At 58.1% G+C, this 18,707-nt stretch overlaps 1 protein-coding gene and 1 long non-coding RNA gene across 3 annotated transcripts in view; both read right to left on the reverse strand.

Annotated features, from left to right (window-relative positions):
• Positions 1 to 18,707, reverse strand: part of PTPRN2 (protein tyrosine phosphatase receptor type N2) — a 707,285-nt gene that overhangs the window by 81,043 nt on the left and 607,535 nt on the right. For both annotated transcript variants that reach the window (XM_082472631.1, XM_082472630.1), the window contains one exon: positions 6,536 to 6,730. In XM_082472631.1, the coding sequence (XP_082328757.1) occupies positions 6,536 to 6,730 (195 nt within the window). The remainder of the gene's footprint in view (positions 1 to 6,535; positions 6,731 to 18,707) is intronic.
• LOC309665867 lies at positions 10,465 to 17,519 on the reverse strand. The gene is made up of 3 exons (XR_014266737.1): positions 16,884 to 17,519; positions 15,226 to 15,352; positions 10,465 to 14,435 (listed from the first exon to the last, which is right to left on the reverse strand). It is a non-coding gene; the product is annotated as an uncharacterized lncRNA (long non-coding RNA).

Below are 18,707 nucleotides of genomic sequence, written 5' to 3' on the forward strand. Positions count from 1 at the left end.
TGCCTACATGACCTTTACTAGCGTACAATAAATAAGTTACTGTACGTTGAACAACAGAATGATATAGACCGTTAAGGTGAGCAGAGTCACATACACTCAGGTGGAGCCGTCTCCTAGACACAGCGTCACGTGAGGGACAGTGTGTGGTTCCCGGTAACAGTGTTGCCTGTGGGGGAGGGCTGGGATCCCAGAAGTCATCACATGGATGGAGGACAAGCTCTCCACGGCCTACCTTCCCACCAGCTGTGCAAGTCGTTACTAAAATGTTTCCATGAACACGAACACAAAACACAGTTCTTGAACCTGGGTGGCTGGGACTCAAATGACAGGAAGACGCTAAGAGAACGGTAAATGTAGGTCACTGCAAACTTGCTTTAAGAAGATGCAGGATTTAGAGCTAGATGTTGCTCTCAATTTGGGAATTGCTGGATAACTACCCTCCTGCAAGGATGAAGATGGGCGGCCACCCAAGAACTGCGAGGAGGCAGAGGAAAGGTCCCAAGGACTGATTAAACGCCTACTGTGTGCCAGACACACGCTGGGCACCACACACACACACACACACACACACACACACACACACACACACACACACACACACACACACACAGCTGTCTTGTCAGAGTAGCTGGGTCCTCCTGGAACCTGAGGGGCCGTGAGCAGTCTGAAGTGGGTGCCGACCAGTTCTGGCCCCCATGCTCACCTCGAGGGCAGGTGTTTCCGGGTGGCAGAGGTAGTGCCCGGGGTGAGAAAATGCACAGACACGGGGGCCTCTAGCAAAGCCCCAAGCCGCTCCGACGTGGGAACTCTGGGTTAGGGCCTGCCCGAGGCCTTGGCCGCCATCGGGGGTCAGATCAATTCTACGGGAATGGGACTCGGGTTCACCGCATGACCCCAGCAGCAGCCCACCCGAGTGGGCGCACCTTCCTCTGGCCTCGACTCCATCACCTCCTGCCCCGTCCGTGCAGCCCTGGACCTCTGACCACATGCCCTGCGTGGCTGGCCTGCAAGGCTTCCCGTGGCCATCCCCCAAGTTCTGGGAGAGCTGGCGGCCGAGGGCACAGCGTTTGATGCATTTGAGCCATTTCACTCCCAGGAGGGCTTCTGTCTCAGCCTCAGGCAGGGTTCACATGGCAGGAAACAGCTTCCACGCAAGTTCGTGCTCCTCCAAGCGCAGACCACGGAGAGCGGCGCCGCGGGCGGGAGCCACGGCCTCAGAGCTCCGGGTGCCTGGACGTGGGTCCTACGGCGGCAGGCAGACCCTGGCTCGGCTGGACCTGACACCCTAGAGCAGGCACACGGCCGGAGGAAGCCCGGCCACCGTGTCAACTTCTCGGTGGCCCCGTCACCCTCACCACGAGGACCGCGGCCAGCTGAGCCTCAGACGCACATTCGGGTCACAGAGAGCAGGACCAGGGCGCGCGGCAAAGACCCTGGGCGACACTCTTTTAGGAATATAGGTGCTGAACTTAAAGACGAAGAAAACGGGGCCACCCCCCCGCCCCGAAACAGACCCTCGGCCTCTGGGAAGAGACGTCGCTTCCTGGTTAAGCATTTAACTTACTATACCCGTGGGTATAAAAGTACCAGCTAAGGAGGCTGGTGCCAGATAAAATGAGATTGATCACTCAGTGCAAATGTCCCACGATCAAGGAGCGCAGGAGGCGGACGCCGTGGAGAGGCCCCGAGCCCTGCGGGTTGGGCTGTGACGTCCGAGGTGGCCTGTCTCCTTCGTGGGCACGGCATCCTTCACCCCTCGCAGGTCCAGAGCAACTGTCTGTCGCCAACCACTTCTGCTTCCGTAAGCTTCCTCCCTTCCGTGACGATGGGGAGGCTTGGTCACATTTTGCAAGGTGGTAACTTCCCATTTTTCAGGTGTTTACATCACTGCTCTTGGTTTTCTTGTCTTCATCTGTGAAATGGGCTGAAACCAGTTCCTACTTCATGGTTTCCTAGGACAGTGCTGTTTACATAAACACTCAGTGACACTCATTCCTGTTGTATCGAATTCTGCAAGAATAAAGGGGATGCAAAGATCCAGTCCATACCCTCACCTTCAACTTGGATGAAGGCGTGGCCCCTCCGTCCACACAGCTGCATGCCGTGCACTGTCTCTGTGACCAGCGGCTGGCTTCCGAGGAACCAGGGACCAGGACGGCCACCTGCTCCTGACACCACCCACAAAGCTGCCATGCTGACATGCCAGCCTCTGAAATCAAACGTGCTCTAGAAACAAGTCTTTCCGAAGGATAAGTTCAAACGTGATCCTTTACCTTTCGAAAGGATGGACGGCAGTTCTTAAGAAGCTGAGTCCCACGACGTATGTAAAACACAACGATGTTGATAATAGTTCCCTTGAGTCACTGGAATGAGGCCACCCGTTTCCAGAGCTCTGCTCTGAGCCTGGTCAGACCTGGCCACGTTGCCTTGGAAAACGTGTCTTCAGAAGCCGACCAGGTTCACAGCTGAGGGTGTTTCCCTTCCCGTCTCCCTCCTCCCGGTGACGTCGTTCCTTCGACAAACGTCCGGGGGCTCCTACCTCGCCCCAGGCCTGGGCACCGCAGGGCTCGGGGAGCCTGTCAGGCACAGCCTCCCGGGCACCCCCTTCCTGGGCTTGCAAATCCCCCCAAAGCACCCTCACCGTGTGCCCGGGGCTGCAGTTTCCAGGGCATGTGACATTTTCCCTGTGGAGGCCCTTTTCCCCTTAGTTTCATCAAAGGAGAATTGTTTCCATTTTTTTGCCGTGATCCTTTCAGCCTGAATCATTACAACTGTAGGTTCCACAGGTGCAGCATCTCACACTCGGTCTCGTTTAACCCTCACAGGGACCTCGCAGGAGGCGCTATTACTAAGCCCGTCTTGGGGACGAGAAAATGGAGGCTGAAGGATTTGTCAGGGACGTGGGACCAGGAAACAGCTAAGCTTCCTAGCTTCGCCCCGGTTTCTGGGGCCGCAGTATCCGTGCCGTCAGCCGCATGCTCCATCTCCAGATCGACCCCTTGGGCCCTGGCAGCTCGGAGGCCGTGCTGGTCTCGGCAGGAGGACGTGGCTCCTGGGAGGAGGGGCTCTCGATGGCCGGCCCCGCCCCTTCCCACGTGTCCACTTGGCAGCTGCCAGGCCCTCCCCCTCCCCACTTCCCGGCACCGGCCGACACTCGTGTCCCTGAGACCTCAGTGCCTCTAGGCCTCAGTCAACACCTGCTTCCCTGGCCCCTTCCTCTGTGTCTCGTCCACCTGGCTGGGATCCCTGGCTCAGCGGTAATTAGGTCCCTCCCTGCAGTTAAGCTACGCTCGGCCTCCTCCGCCATGAAGACTCCGCCGTGAAGACCGCCCAGAGCAGCTGGGCTGGCGGCAGTGGCTTTGTCACCTGCACAGCGGCCTGCGACCTCCCGCCAGCCGGAGACCTTCCTTCTTCCACGGAAAGCCCTGCCTCCTTTCCAGGGGAGGGCGAATTCTGCTCACCCCTAGGAGGAGCGTCTATGCCTAGAGTTCTGTACCACGGCTCCCAGCGTGAAGCCACAGCACGTAAACCAACATCACGCTGCAGTGGGTGGAGTGACAGGGAGAGGGAGAAGGCGCTCGGGGCGCCTCCCGCAGGTCAGCCCTCCGACAGTCCTCCAGCGACAGGTCAATGTTTGGCTTTTCAGCTTCCTGTACCACTCATTCCTTCCAAGGCACCTCCGTCCTCTGCCAAGGAGAACGTTCCAGTTCTGCGCACTGGCCTCCTGAGCTACTCCTCGCTTCCACCCGGCTGTCCAAACGTGAGTAGCTTTGCTGTTGGTTCCACCACGTCTTTAACTTGAAATGTCACATCCGTGTGATGTTCACGGGAGCAGCTAGGCATCAGGAACAGTGGGTTCCTGGGACTTGCCTGGACTTTGCATAACGTACCTCGGGGCCTCTGAAACCTCAGCGCGTGGTTCAGGGAGATGGCCGTGGCGGCTGTCTGATGAGCGGGAACGGTCCTGACGGAGGGCCGGGATGGCTGAGCGCCACCCGCCGGTCTCCCTGTGGCCGTAATGAGTCAGGAGGTCGGGGCTCCCGTGTGTCCTGAGGTCCGGCACAGGCGGCTTCGCTGCAGCCCTTGCAGATGGGAAGCCAGCATCCACGTGCCAGTAACAAGACAGGCCCTGCGAACGTGGCTCTGTTCTGGTCGAATGTGTCCCATGGCCTTTCCCGTGAGAAAGGGCTGCAGTTTCAGAGCCTAAAAGACGAGCCATTTCACTTGCTTTCGTGGATGGGAAGGTGTAAAAATGCCAAGTGGGGCTCCCTTCTGCCACGTCTCCACACCTCGGGGTCCCGTATGGGGGGCCGAAGACCACGGTGGGGCTGAGAAAACCCCTCTGTAAGTGGGTGAGAGGGCAGAAAACAGGACTGGGGCGTGAGGGCCAGACACCCAGACGTGCACAGTGGGGCCCCCCTGGCTGAGCTGGACCCTCTCCACGGTGCCCGGCACCTGCTCCCCACTCAGAGTCGGGAGGAGTAGCTGGTGACCCCAATTCAAATGAAGCGTCGGTCGGTTAACAAGAAGAAGCCTTGAGTCCAGGGGGCGGCCAAGCGCCCGGAGGTTTCCGGGTTGGTCGGCGGTGGACGTGGGTTTGGAAGCTGTCGCCGCCATCGCCCAGGGGACGCCTCGCGTTAGGCTCGGCCGCGGGGTGGCCTGCGGACGGCGGGTCGGCTCTGTAGCGCGAGGCCACCACCAGGTTCCCTGTCACGTCTGCCATCACTCACGGGTACCGCAAAACATAGTTTTCTACGAAAACTGCAACGTGTTCACGTCCCATTTGGAGGTGAGATACCGTCAAGCTGTAGCTCAGTTGTCTTGAAATATGAAGATACCAGAATATGATAAAGGCTCTCGAAATGCATCTCCCCCCCCGCCACCAACTTGTCAGATAAACGCACCTGGCTGATGTGTTGGCCCCAAAACCGAATCTCATTAGAAACCTGAATGAGATCGGTCGAGTTTCCTTTTCTAAAAGGGACGCATGTTGAAACGTTCTCTAAAAGTCAGCTCTAAACTAATATAACTGTTATTTGTCCAGAGAAGAGGTTCCTTCCGAGCTCCTGGCTGTGGGCGCACAGTAGGACGGCAGCACACGTCTGCAACTTGAGCGATGCGCCGTCTCCTCCGGAAACTGCGAACCCTGGGACTCAGGCCCCGGCCGCACGCGACCACAGTGGAGCCTTGGGAGTGCCATGTGCTCCCAGCCCGGGCCCTCCGTCCACGTCCGCGGGGGGAGGAGGCAGAGGGAGGCGTCAGCTCAGCCGCGCTGATCAGCCGAGCTGAACCTCTCGACTTTGGCTTCCCTCGTCTGGTATCTCTGCTGTGCCCCTCAGTCCCCACGTCTGGCACCTGTGCCTCCTGCCCCCGGATCGGACATCACGGGAGTGGGCGCCTCCACCCCCAACGTCCTGGGGGCATCCCCAGACCCACCTCCAGGCTCCACACTGAGGCTCTTCGGTGCAAACCTGGTTTCCCGGCTGCTCTGGGGTGACTGTCTGTGTCCTCCCACATTCTCGTGTGGAATCCTAACCCCCAAGGTGATGGTGTCACGAGGTAGGGCCCTCATGACGGGGGTCAGTGCCCTAAGGAGATGCCACAGAGCTCCCTGCCCCTCCCACACGTGAGGACATGGCGAGAAGCTGCCGTCTGTGAGCCAGGACTCGGGCTCCCACCAGAGCCCAGATCCGCTGGGCCTCCATCTCAGCCTTCCAGCCTCCAGACAGAGAGTTAATTAAGTGTCTGTTCAAGCCACTAGAAGGGACAAAGACACTGGCCTTCCCAGTCCCTTCCCCTTCCTGGGAAGTTAGTTGTGCGGTGGAAACTCTTCCCTGATCCACGAGAGCCCCGATGCTCCGGGGGCAGTGACTCGGGCTCTGCCCTTCGTCACCCGAAGCCCCATCCCCAGTAGGAGAGACTACGGCCAGTGTGACGGTCACTGAACAGGGAGGGAGAGGCCTGTGGCCTGGAGACCTGGGAGGGCGGTGTCAACGCAGCCATCAGCACTCATCCACACAGCAAGAAGCGCTGAGCTGTGAACAAACCCTCTTAATAAAACTTGGACAGTAATCACGCATCAAGCACCACATGCTCCAGGACGGGAAGGGGGCGGGTTCATCCTGGGGAGAGGGCTCCCCGCCAGGGGGGCTTCTGCACCGGACAGGGCCTCTGAAGGGCATACGAAGCAGCTGACCCCTCGCACGCCACTTTTAACGGGAAGCAGCCTGTGAGCGACATGCGTTCACCCAAAGGCTGCTCGGCGAGCTGGGGGCTGGAGGGAGGAGAGGACGGCGTCTGGAGTCGGGCTGGAGAAGCGGCGCACCCAGTCGGTGCTCACGCATGCGCATTTCCAGGGTGGGGGCCGAGGGTTCTGTGCAGAGCCGGGACGACGCTCCCTCGGGGGGCGCTGGGCAGAGGGGCTGGACGTGGGGCGCCCTCCTCCTGCCGCCTCGGGCCGCATGCTGGGGAGCTGGGCCCCCAGGCCTCTCGCGGCCACTCCCTCCCAACCCCGCGCGGAGGGCGCAGGCCTTACCAGGACCATGTGGCCGGTGGAGATGTCCATGTTGGGCTGCACGGGCTCCTCCGACCAGGACGAGGTGCTGCCCCGCGCCGAGGGGCTGGGCATCGGCCCGTCACTGAACTGGGAGGACACGCTGCTGACGCGGGACGTGCGCGCGGTCTCCGGGCGCTCGGACGGGCGCGCGGCCATGCGCTGCCGGCACAGCTCCTGCAAGACAGCGGGCGCCGGTCAGAGCCTCCCTACGTGCGTGCCCAGGGCCAGGGCCGACGGGGTCCACCCGTGACCACGCACAGATGTACTCACGCCACACAGAGACACACACGGGTACATACGCAGTAGACACACACACCCCCGACACAGATATACAGATACACAGACACAGATATACACACAGATATACACACAGACGTACACAGGTACACACACACCACACAGAGAAACACAGATAGATACGCTATAGGCACACACAGATATACATACACCACACAGATGTACACAGATAGAGATGCTATAGACACACGCAGATACATACACACATACACAGAGACACACATAGACACACACAGATATAAACAGATTCACAGACACACACAGATACGTACACAGACACACACAGATAGACACGCACAGATTCAGAAGGGGCTGCTGGGCCAACTCTGGCCTCCCTGGACCCTCAGAATGGTGTGTCATGTGCACTAACTCAGGCACCTTCCTTACCAGAATGTGGGCCCAGGCGGGAGGGAAGGGATTTTACACTGTGGACTGAAATACAGAAATTGGTACCAGGGTCAGGATGTTTACAGAAAAAAAACCTCTTTTTGGTTCTCCTTGTTCTCAAAACATCACTCCAACTGGTAAAGCCCACACGGGAGGGAATCCAGAGAAGCGCATATGAGAGGGAAAGTGCAGGGTGGATGGGGAACGCGGCCCCCCTGGGCGGACACCAGACACGGGGCTCGGGCCTGACGGACGAGCCCCCCACCCGACGGAGCTCGGCTGGGTCAGTGCAGAGTCTTGGGCTGCCTCGTACAGGGATGCGTGACCAGCCTGGCCGGGGAGGCCCATCCATGCCTGTGGCCCTGCAGCCACCAGACTCGGGTCTTGGCCGTCACCCAGCCCCCGGGAGACTCAGCCGGACGCCCTGCTCCCACCACTTCTGAGCAACCAAGCGCCCTTGGGGAGAATTCAACAGTCACGATTTGGTGACTCCCAGCCTCTGCCCAGTGAACACGTCACTGTCACCCGAGCCGTCAAGCAAAATGACGTCAAGAAGAAGTTTATAAGAGCATCTGAGCCCAAGAGTTGAAAACTTGTTTAGGGGAGAAAGGACTCGTTGGAGATCTGAGGGTCCCCCACGCCCCTTGTTCTTCACCTGGTGCCATCAGGGGGCCGCAGCCCGCTTGCCCAACCAGCGCCGCGTGCCACAGGCCTCTCACTCCCGCGGGCACAGTCTCGGCCACGGGGCTGGTCCCCACTTCCTGTCCTCTCACACGGCTGCCGCTTACTGGGCACTAAGGGTCGTCGTGAGGCCGCTGGGGGCTCACTCTCCCCGGGGACGCGGTGCCAGCTCTTCCCCAGGTGGGAGGACGGCTCAGGCGCTTTGAGTGGGGGCCGGCTGGATGCGAACCCCCAGCCCCGCTACAGCACCTGGTGACGGGGGTCAGTGTGGGCACCTGGAGGAGACGGCGGAAAAGACGAACTAGAAGAAAAAAGGGCCAGCGGAGAGGGTGGGGTCTCCCTGCCTGCCCTCCCCGTCCAGGGCTCAGCAATTTCACATGGTTTCTAAACAACAAATCTGTTTGAAATTCCACCCACGTTTCCTCAGAATCTTAAAAACAAAAAGAAACCCAGACACAACGGGTGATTGTAATAAGGCAGATGATACTAGGTACCAAGTCCGTGTCTCGCTGGTTTCCCACTCACGCATGTGGAACATTACTTGATTTTGGGAATGCCCACCAAACAACGTTTCTGCAGTAATTTCTGTGGTTTCATTTAGTTTGCCCAGAAGACCAGGTCCGATGAGCTTCGGCTAAGAGAGCTCAGAAAACGCCCTCCAAGAATAGGCTCCTCTGGGGAAGAAGATGTGAGATGTTTGAGATTCACCCTCTGAAAAGCAAAACATCAGAGCAGCTGGGTGTCTGCCCGTGGAGGTGCCAGGGATGAAGAGTGACGGCCAAGCCTGGATTCCTGTCCCTCTTCGGTCCCTGTGGAGAGTGGAGTGCCCCAGGCGGGGCCCTCGCGCGACCAGACCTTATGTGAACTCGGGTCAGGCACTCGAAGCCCCCAAGCCTGAGTGTTGTCACTTAAAAATGGAAGTAACAGGACAGTACAGAAGATGAAAAGGGTTCATGTGTGTGAGATGTCCGGTGCGGTGCCTGCCACGAGGTCCCATAGTTAATCAGTGCAACGGTAGAGGTACTGGGGCAGTGAACATAAAAACAATTCTTTAAACCAGAACAAATGCTCGACGGCTTGGCGAGTTCAAAGATATTTCTAAAGGAAGCAAGAATTTTAGAGGCGGAGGTGCCCACGGAGCAAGCACTCAGACCTCCTCATTTGGCAGATGATTAGGACTGATGTACAGGCTCGGTGAAGGCCTCACAGGTGTCTGGTGGTCCCCTGGGACTGAACCTGTGACTCAGGCCCAGCACTCTTCCCGTTGCTGCCGAGAGCGGATTCCCCTTGTGGGTCTTTGTTTTTTAAAGATAAAAGCTGCAGTAGAGATCCAAGAAAAATCGGTCACCCCCATTTCCAACCGCAAACAAGGCTGAACATCGGTGCCTTGACTGCAGAGAGGAAGCCCCGGAGGCTGGCAGCCCGGGTGACGGCGCTTTGCCTGTGCAGAGGGGAGGTTCCGGGCTGCGCAGGGACCCCAGGGAGGGGGGTGGGTCAGGCCTTCACCACGTGCTTCCATCTGCAAATAAAAACGGGTGCACCTGCTGAGGTGGGACGCTTGACCTCGAATTGACCGTAGTCCCGTTTCTACTGCTGGACTACCTGAGAGGGGGTGAAGCCAGGGTCTCTGCAAGGGTCAGGCGGTGGTGGGACCCCCGCGGTGGAAGCACTGCTCCTGGGAGGCCTGGGGGGGTCCTGCCCAGCACCGGTGGCTGGGTGGGAGGGGGTGTGACACACCTGGGGCACAGCAGCCCCCGTGCCCCCACCTCCCACGAGCCACCAGCGGAGGTGTGCTCCGAGGGCGAGGGCCGTGAGGAGACATTAGGGGAGCCCCTGCCTCCACAAAACTGCCCGGGACACGCCCACCAGGCCACCCAGGCGGGGAGGCAGCTCTTCCTGGAGCCTGGCCCAGGGCGCACCTGTCCCTCCAGAGGCTGCAATGAGAAGGGTAACACGTTTCACGTCGATTCTTTCTTAGCTTCCGGGAAACTTCCATCCGCTCACATCCTGGAGTCTTGGCGATGCCTGATCCTGAGTCCCGGCTGCAGCTGTTACTGGCTGTGTGACCTTGGGCAAACCACCGAACCTCTCTGTGCCTCAGAGAGGCACCAACCTGGCAGCTCTCGGGAGGCCTGAATGAGAAACCGTGCTCAGGAGGAGCCTCCGGAACCGGGCGCACGCGTCTGGGTGGCTGTCAGCCCTCACCGCTAACCTCCTCAGCAAACCACGCGTCCAGCACTGTGCTGGATGCCGGGCACGCTGGGCGGATGCAACCAGGGCCCGACTTCCGGGGGCTCACAGGCCAGCGGAGCTGAGCGGTGACAAGAGGTAGGGAGGTGTCAGGACGGGAGCCCTGGTCAGGGTGGAGCCGCGGGCGGGGACCCGGCGGGACAAAAACAGCTCTGGAGGCTGGGATGTGGGCAGTTCAGGCCCGCGGGGCTGCAAGAGCTTCCCAGCAAGTGGGGCCACAGGTCGGGGAGCAGGGGGACGGGACCATCCCGTGTCCCCGCCCGGGGCGGCAGTGCTGGTGCCCCTGTCCTGCATCTTCACTTTGCTCCCGTCACTGTGCTTGGGTTTCTGGAGTTAAGATGTTGGGAGCAAGCTGTGTGTGTGTGGCCCAAGGCCCACCTGTGCTGACGGGCTCTGGACACGTCGGAGGGAACCGTTCACCTGCGGCTGGCCTCTCTCTGCACCGCGCCTGTGGCTGAGGCAGCGTGGCTCCCGGCTGTGGCTGAAGGTTTCCTGGTCCCTTCAGCCTGCAGCTCAGCTCGCCCACGGGGGTCCGCCTGCCGCACTCCGCGAGGCTGGGGTCCGAGCCTCAGCGTCCTGATCTGAGACACGGGTTGAACACGTCTGGCTCAGATTAGGCTGTTGCACGGGCGGCAGTTGGGGAGCCGGAGCAGTGCCAGAGCCGCCACTGGCTTCAGGACTACAGGGCTGGGGGAGCCGCGCCACACACGCGCCTGGACTGCAAGGTGGCAAGGTCCACCCCCGCTGCTGCCCTTGAGCCTAACACAAAAAGGCCTGACCTACCTGTCTGTGACAAAGGCAGCGATCACTCAAAAGTGGTTTAGTCTGAGCCCCCCGAGTCTGCCGATCGTGCCCCTCAGGAGGAGACGCGCCGGTCCCGCTGCCTGCGCGAGGGGCTCGGGAGAACCTTCCATCATGGCTTGTCCTGCTTGGTACCAGGCAGAGTTCCTCCACGTCCCTGTGGCCGCCGCCTGAGCCCGAGCCCTGAGCTCTCACGTCTGGACACGCATCCTCCCCTCCTCCCCTACCTCCTGCTATGTCACCCCCCTTGCACTGTCACAGGACTCTCTAGGTGTCCCCAGAGAGGCAGGCAGGACGCAAAGAGATGCAGAAATCTCTGGGCGAATCACCGTATGGCCTTTTAAACCAGTCCTGTAGGTTGATCATAGCTTCTAAATTAATATCAGAAATTCTATATTTTGTCCATGCTCTGCACTATTACTTTAAAATTTTAAATTTCTAAGGAAAAATGAACCTCTTTTTAGAACATTACTACCTGACTTAGTAATGGTCTGGCCAGACACTAACTGGATAGTTTTGAAATCCCTTAGGTTTATGGTTTTGCGGGGATGTTTCAGCCCGTGCTCCGCAGATCTGAACCTCTCAGGAGGGCCGCCAGCCATGGGTTTACCAGGGAGCTCTTGCTTCCACGCCTCTCCCCTCCCCAGACCAGATGGTGACCCTGTGAGCCTCGTTCTTCGTTTAAAAGTATCATCTCTCCCTAAAAAGGCATCCGCGGTCCACACGGCAAGGATGAAGGCACGATCCCACTGACCTCTTTGAGCCACGGGCTGGGCTTAAACATTTATTTTAAATGTAATTTGAAGTTCCCATCACACAGGGAACTGCTATCAGGTCAAAGCACTTCCCTGAGCTTACTGCCTGCATTTATTACCGATAAGGGCCACGCAGGATAGGACAGGACCCTCATGTCATCAAGTGACAAACACCACCATCAACCAGATCAACCTCCCGTAAGTAATGCCCTGTGAAGGCAGTTTAAAGTTCAGAGCTGTGATCATCCGTGGAGGGCATCTTATTCGAGCAAAAGGTAACTGACAACGCTAAATGAACTACACAGCCTGCTCTGAAAGAAACCTGGAGACTTATGTTTTGAACTTTTCCTAATTTATAATCCTGGCAGCAAGCAGGAAGGGCAGAACCCACAGCCGGAACACCAGCTCCCCGGCTTAGGTCATGGGAACCCCAAAATGATAGCAAGCCCATCGAGGTACTAATTAAGGTGCAAATTCACTAAAATCGTAATTCCCTTCAACTTTACAGATGCGGCACGTCCTCAGCGGGGCCTCGTCCTGAGCACAGAGGAGAGATTGGCAAATAGTCTTTACTCGGCTGGACAAAGAGGTACAGCACCTTCCAGCCCCTCCATTGAAAAACATCTTTTAAGGTGTTTAAGATCCAGACTAACTCGCCTTTAATTAAAAAATGACTTTGCTTATGATCTAGGACAGCACTACTTTCGTAAAAACGATCCTGAGCATTTAGCTTGATGACCTTGAGCTGATAAACACAAGTACAATCCCCGTGTAGCAAGTGATTCACACAACCCAACGACCAAGAGGCAGACCTACACGTGGGGTCAACCAGCCATCCATGGGTTCCCTTCAAACGGCTCTTTGCTCAGGCGGTCCCCCGTCCACCGCTGCAGACCACCAGCCGCCGAGCACAGAGCCGGACACCCTGTGGGCTGCACCCGCAGACGTGGGGCGCCTCTCCCACCCAAGTGCTCACTCGGGCTGTGAGCCGGCGCCCTGGGTCACAAACCACTCCCACCAGGAGTTTGGCCAAGTCTGTTTTCTCATCCAGTGCCTACACTTTAGCAGGAAAGGAAAAACCAATGTGTGTGTGAATGAAAAGGAAGTCGTTTTCCGACAGCAGAAGGGAAATCACTTATTTGGGGGCCGTGGTGCTTCGGTTTTCAGGATGTCTGTCTCTCAAGAGGGGCCTCGGGCCACTGTGGAGAGGTGACTCCTCTCAGTGTGGCTCTGCCTTTTTAGCTTCTGGACCCTCGCAGGTGTGGAGAGAATCACGGAGGAAAACAGATGCAAGTCATCCCAAGCTCCCGATGAGGACGCCCACACAGTCATGGGGAGACGCTGTGATTTTGCTGTTGAGCCCACATTTGTACCACCAATGACGGAGGGGCCTCTACTCCTGGGAAGCAGGTGTTCTAGGGCCATCTGTGTCTTAGGAACAAGTCCCAGGGAGAAGATGAAATCCATCAGTGGGAGAGAACGCCACCCAAGACAGACCCTGGTCCACACCGTGCATCACGGGTCGAGGCAAGGACTCGGGCCCAGATCACCTGGGTCTGAATCCCGGCCCAGCCACCTAGGAGCCGCGTGACTTTGGACAAGTTGCCTGGGTGCCTCAGTTTCCTAATCTGTGGAATGGGGATGATGGCAGATGGCTGCACAGGGCTGCCGGGAGGGTTCCAAGAGCGAACACGTGAAGCAGTTAACACAGTGCTGGGCGTGAGGCCAGCATGCAACCCCCAACCACACTTTCCTTCTGCTGGACGCAGCCTCCCTGCCGAGCTTCCTCGTCTGCAGACGGGTGCGGGAAGGGAGTCGGGACACCAGGTGAGGTCCTGCTCCCAGGGCACCAGAACTAAAAGACGCGGATCCACTCGGGCCGTCCCTCTGCTGGTCCATGGCACCAAGGGCCGTGTGGAACCCAGTTTGCCGACCGACCGCTGTCTTTAGCAAGAAGAATCTCTCCCCTCCCTTCCGGGGGAAAGCAGAGTTTAGAAGCCTCTAAGGAGAAAAGAACAGCATTTTCACAGTCCCCCTAAACTCAAATGCTCAGTCACAAAATAAACACGTGAAGCCTGTGCCCCGCTATCTTAAAGTATCCAAATGGCTCCTCGTTGGTCAGGAAAGGTGAGACAGGAGCACGAACTCTCCATCAAGAAAATGTGAATCACCCATCTTGGTGCCGCTGGGGGTGCTTCCCGCAGGTCCAGCCAGCCCAGCAGACAGGCCAGCCCTGCCGGCCACCCCTGAGCGGGGGCAGGTCTGCAGAGCCGCGTCAGTGCAGGATCCGTTTAAGCCCGAGAGCTTCGCATTTTCAGAGGCAGTCCTTAGGGCACAAGGATGCAGGCTAAGAAAACAGGACCACACAGCACGTTCTGATCCGCCGTCACCATTTTCTGTAAAGCCGCCTGCTTCTCTGTTACCTACGGAGCCCAGGCCCTGGGATGTGTCTGCAGAGCCTCAAGCGTCTTATGGCTCTTTGTAACACAACTTGCAAAGTAGGTTGACTAGGGCTCCGGCAGAAGAAGTCCATCCACACGCATAATAACGCAAACGTCTCATCAAATGTCTCATCTCTCGAGTCTTCATCTGATGGGGGAAATCGCAGAGAGTGGGACTCACTCTGAGAGGAAAGCCTCGCCATCCCCAGATTCTGCCAAAGGACAGACAGGACTCCACAGGCTTGAGAAAAACCTCTTTCTTTGTACCTTTCAAGGAACAACGGGAACAAAGCAGTGGACGGCCTGAGTGCGCACACAAAGGCGGCCGGGTTTTTAGGGTTATTTGGGGAGCGTAATTAGTGGTAACAGGGCAAAACCAAGGCAGGATGCACAAAGCCGGGGAGAAAGCGAAATGGGTTCATTAGGGGGTGTGCGGGGGGTGGGGGCAATTACTCTCCAGACGGAGAAAACGCTCAAATGGAGTGGCCTCCCTGGGAGGGGCCTGAGCCCAGCTCGCAGGGCACCGATAGTGGCCACAGAGCCGCGGTGACAGGGAGGAGACACACAGACACTCGGAGGTGACCGTAAATACAAGCGCTGCGGTAAATGCCCCGAAAGGCAGGAGGGGAGCCCTGGGAAGTCCCCTCAGGGTGGGGGACAGGTGGTGTTTATCTTATTTTTTATTTTGCTCATTTGTAGTCTCTAAATTGAGGAGGCATTATTTTTGTAAAAATAACCCATACAAGGTATGTTTAAAATATAGCAAATTCTACACTGAATATGATTAAACTTGAGTGAAATGTCTGGGGGAAAGCAGGGGACAAAACAGCCCGGATGGTCAGGGGCCAGGAATGTCTCATCAAGAAAAAGCCTAGGAAGAAAAGCAAAGCCTCGTCTGATCGGCTGGCTCTTCTCCAATAGCTGCACACCAAGTGTGACCTGGAAGGAATGGCCTGGCCTTCGAGGCTGGCAGGGTGCTGTGAGCACGGAACCGGGGACACGTGAAGCGGTTTATGGGAGGGATTTTACATCAACGTTCTCACTGCGAGTAGCTCACCTGCTCAGTGTTGGTCTGGGAGGTAAACACAGGCGCATATTCTGTGCCCTGGGACGGCTCTCCCCGGGGTCCTGGGGTCCCGGTGCCGCCTCCTAAGGGATTGGGGGCCACGGGAACACGGCCATTTCTGGGTAAGAAGCAGAGGACACGCCCCCGGAGGTCAGAGCCGCAGCAGGTGCACTGGGGGGCCGTCCTCAGGCCGGCCCAGCCCAGCTCCTGCTCCCAGGACGGGGCGCTTGGCACTTAGCCCGTCTCACCGTCACTGGCGTGTGTCACGAGGTCACCACCACCCGTCCTGGGACGCTCTCCACCACCTCCACCAGGCTGCTCAGTGGTGCCTGGATAGCGTTTACCTTTCCACGGCGGGACAGCACGCTCACACGTGCTCACACACACGTGTGCACACGCAGGGGCGAAGCACCCCTCTATGGTGGACCCTGCGCCGGGTTCCAGAGCCTCCGTGGGACGGTGCTCCTTCTGACCTTTAACTAGGGATGTGGCACCCTCACCCGCACCCCGACCCCCTGATAACAGCTTCGGCCGCAAACCCAGGCTCCTCTGGCCCGACTGCAGCTGCGTTACGTGCCAGGTCTCACGGCGTCAGTCAACTGCCCAGGACAGCTCCACGGCCAGCCGTGTTTACCAAGCAACATCGAGTAACTGTTCCCGTCTTGTAAATGTCTTCTCAAAATAAAAGTTATAGACACATTTCAGCTAAGAGAGGTGAACATTATGTTCAGCTGGCGTCTAAATCTGGAACAATCTACCGTCAGAAAGCCCGGCCCAGGACACTGACCCCGTCTGCCCCCTCCCAGCCACCCCGTGCTCGCTCCCAGCCCTGTCCTGCTCTCCAGTTACCGCCACGTGGACGGCCTCTCAGCCCCCAAACTGAGGACAGCAGTCGCTCTCCCGTTCTCTGTCTCCCTCGGCGTCCAGCACAGATCGGGGAGGCTTTGCTAGATGCCCGCTCATTGGTGGGCATCACCTGCAGCCAGCAGCCCCTAGGGCACCAGGTCCCCACCCCTGGGCGGCGGCCGAGATGCTGCCGGAGCTGGAATCAGGCCCCGCGGCCGGAGGCTGAGGCCTCCTGCTCAGACCAGGCAGGGCTGGGAGGTCATGTGTGAGCCCAAGCCGGCGGCTCCAGAGTGTTCTCGCTCTCCAGAGCTTTACAGCGCAGGGTGCACCGTCACGAAATTTGCAGCTGGCGTGTTGCCTAAAGGGGGGCTTGGAAGGTACGTTACTAAGTGCGCGGACTTCCTCCAGAACGAATCGGACGCGCCCACCGTGGACCAGGTGCCCCCCGCACCCCACCTAAGGCCTGCCTGTCCTTTCAGACCTGAGACACGCTCCATCCGCTCCGCTCCTGACAAACATCAGGGTGAAATTGGGAAAGAACTGTGACAACAAAAAAAACAGGCTCCAGTGAGCGTCTTCCCCTCCCCTAACCCGTAGTTACCGTGGATTCCGTAATGATCTGTAACGCTTCGGCTGAAAGTTGGAATTTGAGACCCAGGGCAGAGCGTGTCTGACACACAACCCCTGCAAGACCCCAGCTCTCACAGGAGGGCTCCGGTCCAGCCCCAAGCCCCCTGGCAGGGCCGCCATCCGTAAGACAAATAAAGCAGTAAACACCTGGGTTCCTGCGGTGAACGACTCACCAGACAACTGTGCTTCAAGGGTCCCCAAAGTCAGAGGTGCCTCACAGCTCACGGTTCAGCTCGGCCTCTGTGAGCGAAGGTGGCCTGCAGCGGCCCCACCTGTGTGCACCGGCTTTTCAGTTTCGTGTTTCATATTCAGACGATTAAAAATAGCCAAGGCAGGTGGAAATAAACCGCCCGCCTCTTCAGAGCAGCCTGGGCCTGACGTGGCCTAAGAGCATATTAGCAGCTGTTTTCTGTGAGAGACTTTTGTCACCTTCCTAGTTTTCTTCTGGCTCAAAAGATACTGAATCCTCATCACCTGTCATCACCACCGTCACTTTGGTCCACATCTACAGAGCTCAACGCTCCCCGTGCGCGGCGCTCTTCTGGACGCCGGAAATCAAGGGTGATGGTTTTCGCGAGAGTTCTAAACGCTTCCCCCAGCCAGCTCCTCTCATGTCGATACCTTAGATTCACGTGTCAATTCGCTTTTATTGAGCACTGACAGGTCCCTGCTGGTGCGGTGCGTTCATTCTACCGCCCTGGCGTTTCAGGAAACTTCCTCGCCTTCCAGGAGGACATGCCGGGCAAGGAACAAGCCGAGTTCTGAACCCAGGTCTGTCTCAGCCCCTGATGCGGAAGTCCCTCCAGGTGTGCAGGGTAATTCCAGGGCACCGGGAAGGATTCTCGGGAGGGGCCTGTGCTGGGCGGGCGGAGGGCGTAGGGTCCGGGCTGGCAGGCAGATGGGGTACTCTGGAGAATAAAGCAGGCGGAGGGCTTTCAGAGCGCGGGCCGCGGTCTGCACAAAGGTTCCGAGACAGAAGCACACGAGGGAGAGTCCAGGGGCGATACGGACCAGCCAGGAGCACAAAAGGTATTCACAGCTCCCCATTCTGCGGCCGCTGCCTCATTAAGGCAAAGGGCAGGGCCGAGGCGGGGTGGAGGAGTAGGAAGCAGCTGCCTCTGCTTCTCAGAAACAAACGCACATCATTCTGGGACCCAATTACTCCATCTGAAGCTGCTGTGAATGGCGATCCGGCTGCACGACGCACAGAGCTCTGAAGACCCGGGTCTGGGGGCTTCACCGCTGATGAGCTGGGTGACTGTGGGCAAGTCACTTTCAGTCTGTTTTATCTCTGTTTTCCCAGCTGTGAAATGAGGGATCCGACCTCTAAGGCCTGCAAGATCTGTCACCTGCCACCAAGAGGGGACAGGTGCCGAACTTCCACAGCAAGTCCGAGTTGGCAATGGCCCTCGAGTAAAACCAGCGAGGGAGGGCGTCCTGCTGCTCAGGAGGAGGGGCTGGGGGAGGATCCAAGAGCAAGTGGGCACGCAGGACACTGCTGGCCGGGGGACAAGAGCCGTTCGTCACACGCAGGGCACCAGCTCTGCTTTGCTGCCTCTCTTGGAGTCGATGTGAAATCTGTGGACCCCAGATATGCCCGGGAAATCCACTTCTAGAAGCAGGGGGGCTACCAGGAGCGGGTGGTGGGGAGCAGGCAGAATTAAAACGCACCATTTCACAGCCATCGGCCGGGAAACACAGGGTCCAAGGTCAGAAAAGAGGCAGTTCAAAAGCAATCGACAAAAGAATCGGAGATTTTTTTCCCCCTGGTTTTCTCCCTCACGTTTCAATTTCAAATCTGTGGTCACTGAACTCAGTATTTTTTCTTCTTGAAAGTGGGGGGGGGAAAGGGAGGCCAGGGTGGGGAAGATAACCCTGAAACAGGTGAACTAGCTGTGACCTCCCTGCCAACTGATGACCGTTACAAACAAATCTGCATTTGATTTCCTCCCACTCAAGACCCTCTTGGGTTCTAGTTAAAGTGTACGTTGTGCTGG

This window comes from Balaenoptera physalus, assembly GCF_965194825.1.
Source record: "Balaenoptera physalus genome assembly, chromosome: 8".
Lineage (NCBI taxonomy): Eukaryota > Metazoa > Chordata > Mammalia > Artiodactyla > Balaenopteridae > Balaenoptera > Balaenoptera physalus.